This window comes from Oncorhynchus mykiss, chromosome 19 (assembly GCF_057628025.1).
Source record: "Oncorhynchus mykiss isolate SJ-2025 chromosome 19, ASM5762802v1, whole genome shotgun sequence".
NCBI lineage: Eukaryota > Metazoa > Chordata > Actinopteri > Salmoniformes > Salmonidae > Oncorhynchus > Oncorhynchus mykiss.
In genome coordinates, this window is record NC_143040.1 from 50,935,241 (window position 1) to 50,947,405 (window position 12,165).

A 12,165-nucleotide genomic window follows, 5' to 3' on the forward strand; every position below is an offset into this window, starting at 1 on the left:
TGTCTTGTGCAGTTAGAGCTGACAGTTTTATATAATTAAAGGACAGTGAATGAAATCCAGTTTGTGAAACTTTAATGATGAGCTACTCACACCGTCTTCTACACAGGCGCCTTAGTCATCTGAACTCTGCTGTAAATATTTCATAGCCACAAGTCTGTCATAGCCTCTTTCTTACACCACAACAATAACGTAACTCACATGTATAGTCCCCCTGCAATGTCCTGAGAGCTGGACATACCAACTCTCAATATTGGGGTTTACATGCTCTTTAAAATACAATTGGGTTTGGATTTAGCCTCACCTGTCACCTGTCAATTAGCAGGGATTAAATTGTTCTACTTTGTGCAAAGTGAACGAAATCCAGAGGGCTGTAAATAAAGCTTATCAAGAGATCACATGACTACCAACATCTACATGGGCCAGGGGATCAGATTACATAATGAGAGAGAGAGAGAGAGAGAGAGAGAGAGAGAGAGAGAGAGAGAGAGAGAGAGAGAGACTCCCTATAAAGTAGAGAAGACACAACCAACTTTCCACTTGAGATTTAGGGAAATGACACAGTAACAGATATGTGTCTCATCAAATTCATCAAAGAGATGCTGATTTCATTCTCAGGTTAGTGCCATTTATTTGACTTACTCTGAAACATCCTTTGATGAGTAAAATTAATAAATTAGTTTGAACAAGGATATTTGTATGAGGTATCTATCCATAGTATGATTTTACATTCCTTTAAAATGAGAATGATGTATTGATCAAGACCTTTGTTATTACACAAGAGTAAGGGCCATTCCTTTTTACATTGTTGTAATAATATAAATAATGAAATGCTCAACTCCATTATGAAGCAATTATCACATGTTAATATAATGGTGATACCACAGGAAATACACAGTTAATTCACTGGTGTAGTTAATTATTGAAATTATATTGTTTTGCAATCCTTTCCTCCACAAGGTGATACTATAGAAGCCACTGACAACTAAATCAAATCAAATCCAATTTTATTGGCCACATACACATGGTTAGCAGATGTTATTGCGAGTGCAGCGAAATGCTTCTGCTTCAAGATCCGACAGTGCAGCAGTATCTAACAGGTAATATCTAACAATTCCACCACAAAACCTAATATCTAATCAATTCCACAACCAACTCTAATACACACAATCTAGTAAAGGAAAGGGATGAGAATATATAAGTATAAAATATATGGATGAGCAGTGACAGAGCTGCTAAGATGCAATAGATAGTAAAGAATAGATAGTGAAGGATACAGTATACAGTTAATACATACAGTTGAAGTCGCAAGTTTACATACACTTAGGTTGGAGTCATTAAAACTTGTTTATCAACCACTCCACAAAATTCTTGTTAACAAACTATAGTTTTTGCAAGTCGGTTAGGACATCTACTTCGTGCATGACACAAGTCATTTTTCCAAAAATTGTTTACAGACAGATTATTTAATTTATAATTCACTGTATCACAATTCCAGTGGGTCAGAAGTTTACATACACTTAGTTGACTGTGCCATTAAACAGCTTGGACAATTCCAGAAAATGATGTCATGTCTTTAGAAGCTTCTGATAGGCTAATTGACATTATTTGAGTCAATTGGAGGTGTACCTCTGGATGTATTTCAAGGCATACCTTCAAACGCAGTGCCTCTTTGCTTGACATCATGGAAAATCAAAAGAAATCAGCCAAGCCCTCAGAAAAAAATTGTAGATCTCCACAAGTCTGGTTCATCCTTGGGAGCAATTTCCAAACGCCTGAAGATACCACGTTCATCTGTACAAACAATAGTATGCAAGTATAAACACCATGGGACCACTCATACTGCTCAGGAAGGAGACGCATTCTGTCTCCTAGAGAAGAACGTACTTTGGTGTGCGAAAACTGCAAATCAATCCCAGAACAACAGCAAAGGACCTTGTGAAGATGCTGGAGGAAACAGGTCCAAAATAATCTATATCCACAGTAAAACTAGTCCTATATCGACATAACCTGAAAGGCCGCTCAGCAAGGAAGAAGCCACTGCTCCAAAGCCGCCATAAAAAAGACAGACTACAGTTTGCAACTGCACATGGGGACAAAAAATTTACTTTTTGAAGAAATGTCCTCTGGTCTGATGAAACAAAAATGGAACTGTTTGGCCATAATGACCATCGTTGGAGGAAAAAGGAGGATGCTTGCAAGCCGAAGAACACCATCCCAACCGTGAAGCACAGGTGTGGCAGCATCATGTTGTGGGGGTGCTTTGCTGCAGGAGGGACAGGTGCACTTCACAAAATAGATGGCATCATGAGGCAGGAAAATGATGTGGATATATTGAAGCAACATCTCAAAGCCCTGACCTCAATCCTATAGAAACTTTGTAGGCAGTACTGAAAAAGCATGTGCGAGCAAGGAGGCCTACAAACCTGATTCGGTTACACCAGCTCTGTCAGGAGGAATGGGCCAAAATTCACCCAACTTATTGTGGGAAGCTTGTGGAAGGCTACCAGAAACTTTGACCTAAGTTAAACAATTTATTGGCAATGCTACCAAATACTAACTGAGTGTATGTAAACTTCTGACCCACTGGGAATGTGATGAAAGAAATAAAAGCTGAAATAAAGAATTCTCTACTATTATTCTGACATTTCACATTCTTAAAATAAAGTGGTGATCTTACTGACTTAAGACAAGGAATGTTTACTCTGAATAAATGTCAGGAATTGTGAAAAACTGAGTTTAAATATATTTGGCTAAGGTGTATGTAAACTTCCGACTTCAATCGTGTGAGATGAGTAATGCGAGATACGTAAACATTCTTAAAGTAGCATTATTAAAGTGACTAGTGTTCCATTTATTAAAGTGGCCAATGATATCAGTCTATAGGTTGGTAGCCGCCTCTCTGCGCTAGTGGTGGCTGTTAAATAATCTGATGGCCTTGAGATAGAAGCTGTTTTTCAATCTTTCTGTCCCAGCTTTGATGCACCTGTACTGACCTCGCCTTCAGGATGGAAGTGGGGTGAACAGGTAGTGTGGCTCAGGTGGTTATTGTCCTTGATTATCTTTTTTGCCTTCCTGGGACATCAGGTGTTGTAGGTGTCCTGGAAGTCAGGTAGTTTTCCCCCGGTGGTGCGATGTGCAGACCGCACCACCCTCTGGAGAGCCCTGCAGTTGTGGACGGTGCAGTTGCCGTACCAGGCGGTGATACAGCCCGACAGGATGCTCTCAATTGTGCACCTGTAAAAGTTAGTGAGGGTTTTCGGTGACAAGCCACATTTTTTCAACCTCTTGAATTTCATAATTCCTATATGTGTTCATTAACCAATTCAATTGAAATCACTCTGTCTGTTTCTACAAAATTGTAAGATCCTTATTTGCATAAAATAGACAGAGACCAGTCTTATTAAAATTAGATAATAGTATTTATTCTCGGAGCGCGCTACCCATAGAACAATGTACAACAGTTGATATATCAAATATGACGTCATTGGTTATAGAATGAATCTCCTCCTCTCGACCAAGACAAAGCAGGTTCAAAAGTGTATTCCAACCCACTAGCACACACTCCTGACACACACACACTATATCAAGATTAACTTCTAAAGTCTCACCATTATCTATCATTACTTTAGCAGACAGTTCCAGATACGGAAAACCTGGAGAGGCTATCGCTGTCTTATTTAATCGCCACAGAGTTATAGCTGAGTGGGTTCAAACATAAGTTAATGATCCTCTTTTGCTTACTTAAAACACACAACACATACCTCTCCAACAAAGTTGGAATGGTGTTTATTATGTTTAATTACTCCTTGTTCATGCTACATAATCTCTTCCTTATGAACTAACATTATTCATCAGATATTGTAAAACAGGGTAGAGTTTAATTAGTTATAGTTCTATTTAAATTTAGATATTGTTTAGTCATTATTCATAAAATTCCCATCACCTCTTGAGGTTGAAGAGGCACTGTTACGCCTTCTTCACCACACTCTCTGTGCACGTGGACCATTTCAGTTTGTCGGTGATATGTACACAGAGGAACTTAAAACTTTCCACCTTCTCCACTGCTGTCCCATCGCAGGGGGTTGCTCATTTTGCTGTTTCCTGAAGTCCACAATCATCTCTTTTGTTTCGCTGACATTGAATGAGAGGTTTTTTTCCTGACACTACACTCCAAGGGCCCTCACCTCCTCCATGTAGGCTGTCTCGTCGTTGTTGGTATTCAAGCCTACCACTGTAGTGTTGTCTGCAAACTTGATGATAGAGTTGGGGGTATGCATGGCCACGCAATTGTGGGTGAACAGGGAGTACAGGAGAGGGGTGAGAACGCACCCTTGTGGGACCCCAGTGTTGAGGATCAGCGGAGTGGAGATGTTGTTTTCTACCTTCACCACCTGGGGGGCGGCCCGTCAGGAAGTCCAGGACCCAGTTGAACAGGGCGGGGTCGAGACCCAGGGTCTAAAGCTTAATGATGAGTTTGGAGGGTACTATTGTGTTGAATGCTGAGCTGTAGTCAATGAACAGCATTCTTTCTTGGAAACAGGAACAATCTTGAAGCATGTGGGGACAGCAGACTGGGATTGGGATTGATTGAATATGTCCGTAAACACACCAGCCAGCTGGTCTGCACATGCTCTGAGGACGCGGCTGGGGATGCTGTCTGGGACGGCAGCCTTGAGAGGGTTAACACGTTTAAATGTTTTACTCACGTCCGCCATGTAAATGCAGAAGCCGCTCACTGCCACAAAGCATGAACTACACAGGTACCAAGTCCAACAACATAAGGGCCTTCTCCGTCGCCTGGATTTGGAGCATAGATACTGTATGAGGGGGATCGAGCAGCAGCAGAGACAGTACTACAGGGCACTGGGGAGAGTGGAGTCTGGCTGCTGTCCCTCATACCAGAGGTCTAGAGCAAAGACTCCCTGCTGCTCCACTCTTCCTACCTTCCACAGTGCACAGACAGGGAGCTGGAGAATGGGGTGCACCAGGGCCCAGATGGCCACATATTTGGATGGGCAACCTTGACGTTTGCAGATATAAGACACAGACACATGGCCATGATCCAAACGATGGAACCCTTCAGGAAATGGAAACACGTGATGTTATCATCTACATGTCAGCCAGACACCAACCAAGAGCCTAGCTGGAACCAGTAAGATCCAAACAGCCCACAGGTCATGAGGTCAGCCAGCATCAGAACACAGAGAGTGCATCCACATGCATCCACACAGAGATTTAAACAGTTTAACAAAACTGGCAGATAATAGGCAACCTACCCACCACTATTGGTGCTCCAAGAGATAGACTAGGACTTGTAAACTGAGTGACAGACTTGTGGCTATGCGAACCTGCATATTTGGTCGATAACTTCAGTAAAATGAGAAGCAGTGCCAATGCATGCCACATGGTGGTGTTATTACACTTTGTATCGAGGACATAGACCAAGCCTACATACCATATTTGTGCAGTCTATGCTTCACAGTAACCTAGCCTGCATGCATTTTTTCATTTAAGGCTAGAAAGTAACCTATATTTTAAAATATATGTTTATTAAGCATGCCAAATGCACTACTTTCATTTAAAAATGCATATTAATACTGTTGCAATGTCATGTTTCGTGTTGTAACCATGGGCCTACGTGTTGTATGTGCTGTAAAATTGATACGAATGAATTGGTCTTCCATCATGTAATTGTAATTTAATACATTTACCCAATACATTTTGACTAGCTTGTTAGATATTATTTAGCACCATGCACGTGCACCAAATAAATGCATCCACTTCCTTGTATGGTGCCGATGGGTTTATATACATCATTGTATGGTGCGTTACATTTTCCTGCTCTTTACAACATTTGCACCTGGACCAGTACTGGTTAAATTCGCACCATGCATTTACTTTATACGAATCAAGCGCATTTCGGACAATGCACGTAATGTCAGAGTAATCCGTGGAGCCGAAATGGCGTCCTCTGGTCACAGTTCAAGCTGTGAAAGCTCGTGCGCAAGCCAACTAACTACTGAACGATCCAGAGGAAGTGACTGGTGATGTTGTCCACACCTTTCCGGTAGATCAGAGTAGCGTTGCAACTCGGCTGAAAAGGAGAGAGAGGTAGACGAAAGCGGTTTGCAAATTACTGAGAGAGGAGGGGGGAAACAGAATGTAATATATATATTTTGGGAAGATTTGTGTAAAAGATACACGGAACGTAAGTTACCGACTAACGTCTGCATTTTTTCAATTTTGTTGAGCTATCCACAATGCAGCATGTAGGTAGCTAAGTTAGCAAGCTAGTGTCAGCTAGCTAGCTGTTAACTTGCTAAGTTGAGCTTTCTGACACTCTTCATGATCCTCTTCTGTTTCAGGGGGACAAGAGGGGATTTTTTTTATTGAATCAATGACCTTAGTCGCCGGGACTTTAGCAGAACGGGCTCCTACGAACGAGTGTGTAGCCCAGCGTGACGTTTGATGGAATAGCTGCAGAACATTGCCTTTCTCCTCCGGTGGTGTTGATCGGAACAAGGACGAGGAGGGGGACCTCGAGACACATTCACCAAGAGGAAGTAAGAAGTACCGCAGGTTTTTTGGAGGGCCTATTTGACTTCCTTGCTCTATCAACATATCCACTACCCCGCCCCTCCCGACCCTGAAGAGAATAGAAATCAATAGTATGAACATTTTGTGACAGCTACAATTAAGAAGTAACAATATACTTAGACGGCTTGTCATACAATTTACTTATCTCACCTTTGGGTACACATTTGAACTTGGGTGTCTCAAACTCTGAGAATTTAAGTTATGAACAGCAATACTACAAGTTAGCTAATGATTTGCCACCAGGAATATTATTGTTGCCAGTTTGAGATTCCTTTCTTTGGCCGACACATTGTGAAGCATTGATAGACCCTCACATGACTCAGTTTGAGCTTCATATTTCACACCATGTCCATTTGTAATTAGTTGCCTAGTTACGCCCGGTTAAGCAAATAAAGTTAACCTGCATGGTTTTGACATTAAGGAAGTTAAAAGGGAAATATTGAAGAATCCAACCATTTTTTTCATTTTGAACGGAATATTTATGCACTGTTTACATGATGGGGAAAATGCTATCGAAAATCTTTGGCAACAAGGAGATGAGAATATTGATGCTTGGACTTGATGCTGCTGGAAAGACCACCATCCTTTACAAACTGAAACTTGGACAGTCGGTCACCACAATTCCCACAGTTGGTTTCAACGTTGAGACTGTGACTTACAAAAATGTAAAATTCAATGTATGGGACGTTGGAGGCCAAGATAAGATCCGTCCCCTGTGGCGACACTACTACACGGGCACTCAAGGGTTAATCTTTGTTGTGGATTGCGCAGACAGAGATCGCATTGATGAGGCCAGGCAGGAACTCCATCGCATCATTAATGACCGTGAGATGAGGGACGCCATCATCTTGATTTTTGCCAATAAGCAAGACCTGCCCGATGCCATGAAGCCACACGAAATCCAAGAGAAACTAGGATTGACCCGCATTAGAGATAGGAATTGGTATGTTCAGCCCTCCTGTGCGACGACGGGAGACGGACTATATGAGGGTTTGACATGGCTAACATCAAATTACAAATCCTAATGATTGAGTGATTACTGTTTTAGATTAAACTACAAAAAAGTCAAATTGAGGCAAGTAACACTTTACTTCTCAAATAAATATATAATAAAGAGAAGTTTGATCTCCATTTATTTTTTATTACTATGATGACCCTATAACTAATTTATCTTTATAAACTTGGTTTTCTGGCTTATAGTTTGCTTCTACTTAGCTCTTGAGAACCCAAGGTGTCTTAAAGCCGGTCCCTGTCTTGGGTTCTTAGCTGATGGTATGGAGTACAGCTGGCTCCATGTGAACTACATTCCAGGTGCTCTGTTTTAACGTTTAGAAACTTTAATAATCCTTGCTTGCGATACAGTTTTGGAAACCTTTAGTTGCAAACTTTCACATCAGGGTGAAATAATCATTCAAATACAAATGATGCAGTTTAGCGAAGTTGCACCTGGCATTCTAATTTTTTTAACGGCCCTCTGCCGAGGAATGAAACGTCCTCCCCGGTTAAGGTAAATTCACACTGCGGAAGCCATGTAGCGTACAGGAGGCTCCTTGCGCTCCGGCATTCACCGTACTTTTGTACTACCTGAACATTTTGGAGTGCTGTACCATTCCTTCCGCAACATGGGGGCAGTGTTGCCGCATGGTTCCTTGATCTGACCAATGCTGTATGCCGGGCTCTCCAACCCTGTTCCCCGGAGAGCTACCCTCCTGTACGTTTTCGCATGGAGATGTGAGAAGCTAAAAAGGCTAGCTATGTTTTTAGTCAGGCTAATGCCAGCTAGCCATGCTGCCAACTAGCTACTACTAGCAAGGGAAGGCGACTCTTCCTTGATTTCACAAAAGGAAATGACAAAAATAAAAAATAAATGCTGTCGCCCCCTTGTGAATTAGAGTGGGACCGGTGAAGATGTCATTTTACCAACGGGTCCGCTGCTCCAAAATTTGCACGCACGTAGATCAACAAAGTGAAGATTGTAGTAACCTTTACGCGCCATTGGAGACTTTTAAAGTGTAAATTGGAGGGGAGGAAGTGTAGCCTGTTGGAGGCGGTGTTCTTGAAAATACAGCCGGGTGCAACTTTCCTAAACTGCTTAGAGTACGTGTACATTTTGTATTTGAAAAAAATATTTTTTGCTAATATGTAAGTTAAGTTCCAAATGTTTCCAAAACTGTATCGCGTGCAAGGTATATTTGAGTTTAGGCAGAGCATTTGTGCAGTGTTGGCATTGAGCCAGATCCAATGGCTCAATGTAATGCAGTGGAATTGGAGTCATGAATAAGGGTTAGCGTCTACTCTGTAGCAAGCCTAGGGGACATTATGTGGCTTGATGAATATCAATTAAATGTGTTCATAATTCAAAGCTACAGAGATTACCAACTTTGCCTATTCTTTATCACATTTTTATATATTTTCTAATGGAGCTGGATTTGTATTTTCATTAGGGCTCAGGCTTGGTTCATGTATGCTTTAAAGATACTGTTGGATTGTGAGTAACATAAGGGTCTGATTCATAGTTTTTCCTTTCAGAACTAAAGTCTGATGTTTAGTCTAGCTTGTTTGGGACAACTACAACACCTTATATTAAACATGTTTTTAATACAGAAACCATTTAGCAAATGTAGGTATTTGTTTTAGATTTGTATTGACGAAAACACTGCAAGGTGTGATTTAAAAGTTTTGCCATTGCGTACATTTAATTGTCAACATTCTGGACATTGTTGTGACAAAATTGTCAGGAAAGACATTGACTGTGTCCGAATACCCATACTTGCATTCAAAATAGTAGGTGTTTTGGGTATGCAAAAATGTTTCATAGTATGTGCAATGTCAAATTGTGTATGCTTTAAATGCCAGGATGTCATACTCATTTCGGACATTTCATCTAGTAAAATTCACTGCACACTATTAAGGAAGAGAATAGTTTTTCAAGACCCACTTGTGTTTGATAAGAGCTGATAATCAGATATGGTGATGTGCTTTACCAAAAATAAACGAATGGCAGGAATCAATACAATTTGAGCATTAGATTATGCATTCTCAGTATGGATGAGCCTAGTATGTTATTTGTTGCTTACTGTATTCGATTTTACTGAACAGTACGTTCTAAATAGTATTTAGTACGATTAGTACACAGTATGCCGTTTTAGTAAGAAACAAGACAGAGTTGGGACACAGCCAGAGTGTAGTGCTTAGACTCACCATCTGGAACCCAGTTGCACAAGTGATTCCCTATAGTGGGCTATATTGTGAATTAATTGGCCTTTTTGTGTACTTGTGTTTTGACCCCAGATTGTGCTCAAGCAAACTGAAACAGGTCTCCGTTAACCCAAACATGCTTTTCAGAATGCAGCTTTTGTTCATAGGGTAACATTGATGGTTATGACGTCAATGGACTCAATATTTCCAAAGGAATGTCATTCAGCTCTGAGCTCTCAACCTACTACCATTCATATGTCTCAGGATGCGAGACCTTTTACTAGCCTGTATCTGCAGCATGAGTACAGAAGTATAGTAACCCTTCAGCAGAGTGGGCCTGTCATGCAATGGGAGAGAGCAGCTCCCTGGTGAAATTATGTTTTGTTTCAGCTCTCTTATTCCTATGTTGACTTGGAGAACCATGTACAGAACAATGTCATTGTAATGTCTAATTAAAAAAGTAATTTTACATGTCTCATTTTCTTATTTTGATCATAACTTGACCAAAAGTGATTTAATTGAATAAATTGCCTTCATTTTGCTGGACTCTGCTTTGGCAGCAGCTAATGGGGATCCATAATAAATACAAAGGAACACAGTTATCATAATACACAACAAGGACTCAAAATCCATTATAAGAAAGTATGTACAAAAGGCTAGAGATAGGATTGTGATTGTTCTTTGCTTATAGTTTACCACCCTTGCATTGGGGAAATTCTTATCTGCTTTATGTGAGCGTTTATCCCCTTGAGGAATGATTTATAATAGAACTTGTTCTCAACCTGCCTACCTGGTTAAATAAAGGTGAAATGAAATTTGCAGAGCTCGCACGTTTGATGTGCTACAAACTGCCAGGTGTTAAAATATCCAACACAAAACACCTTCAGTGCTTCAGTACTGTGCTTAAAGATGTTCTTTTTACGTAGGCTAATTGCCAGTATATGTTGAGACCTATTTTAACTGCATAAGTAAAAGCTGTGGTTTAAGGTGTGGCAAGCTTAACCTTTACCAAGAGTGCAATTTCCCACCAGATGAATGGACTACTCTTTGATGTGAATTGGTCAACAATTTTTTTTGCATGTTTTTAACGTAATGTAACCTTCCTGTGTTTTTCAGCATTCTATTCACATTAGGTAATGACTCATTCTGTTATATTTTATGTGAAGAACACAATGTCTTGTTGGTGTGTTGCATTGAGACTTTTCAGGCAGTTTATATAGCTGTCCACCCTCAAAGCCTTTTGTCACTGTTCGCCACCATTGAATTGGGAAATATATGTTTTTCCTTTTACCCCATATACAAAACAGGAAGTCCAAATGGTCTCAGTGGAATAACTACAGAGCCACATTGCTAGCCTGCATTGGGGGTTGACAGGCTGCATAAATGTTGGAGCAATACAGCAGTTTCTGAATTCTGTCAGCTATATATATATATATATATATATATATATATATATATATATATATATATATAGTTTCTTGGGATAGTGTACAATATTGTTTTTAAAAAACAGACCAACATCTGCTACCAAGTTGTTGTCCTCTCCAGTAAGCAATCCAGCTGTATGCTGGTTTGTATCTTGTCTGGGGTCCTGTGAATATTGTAAACTGTCCACCAGATTGGTTAAACTCAGAAAAAAATATGATTTTGTTTGTAGAACTTGCCCTGCTAAATGTGCTTTCTTTTTCTTGAATTGTGTTTTATATTTGCCTAGAGGTAAATGTAGATTAAGGAATCAAATTAAAGGTCACAATGTGACAAGGTCTCTAGTTACTCATTAATTTATATATTATCCCACACCAGGCAGTAATGGTGCCTTGTCTTTCTGGGTCTCACTAGGCCATTTCCTAATTGTACCACCCCAAGGTGTTTTCTAAGTCTTGACTTAATGAATCTTATTGAGTAGTCCTCATTACAAGAGTAAAAATAATAGTGCCAGAGACTGTAGCCTCTATACTCAGACACACTGACTCGATCAGCTGAAGAACCAGCATTAACTTATCTGGTTGGCACATGCTGAAGAGAGATGCCAAGGCCATCGTCTGTAATCAACCTATTGGTTCAGTAAGTGGAGTTCACTAAGAGTCCAAAGCCCAGAGAAGTAGAGGCAGGCTTGACTTTTAAACCTAAGAAAGTCATAGGACAGATGCACAAAATCAGTGATAGCCCAGGCAACGGGAGGTTGTCATACAGTTGCGATAAATGATATGGCTTTCATTTGACTCTGTGTCTAATATGGACCGCTGCTGGTTGGTGTATTTTGACTGACACTGCAGAAGCCCAGGCAGTGGTGTCACATCACATGGGACACCAGCTGATAGTATAGCTTCAGGAAGTTATGAATCATGCCCTTGAACTATACACCTCACA

At 40.5% G+C, this 12,165-nt stretch overlaps 1 protein-coding gene across 1 annotated transcript; it reads left to right on the forward strand.

Moving 5' to 3' along the window:
- Window positions 1–6,944: 6,944 nt before the first annotated feature.
- LOC110497884 (ADP-ribosylation factor 6) lies at window positions 6,945–10,264 on the forward strand. Its single transcript, XM_021574332.3, has one exon. It carries the CDS (start codon window positions 7,092–7,094, stop codon window positions 7,620–7,622), a length of 531 nt encoding a protein of 176 aa, XP_021430007.1. The 5' UTR covers window positions 6,945–7,091; the 3' UTR covers window positions 7,623–10,264.
- Window positions 10,265–12,165: the final 1,901 nt, after the last annotated feature.

Coding starts and splice junctions, on each gene's coding strand:
- LOC110497884 (XM_021574332.3), top strand. CDS start 7,092: ATGATGGGGAAAATGCTATCGAAAATCTTTGGCAACAAGGAGATGAGA.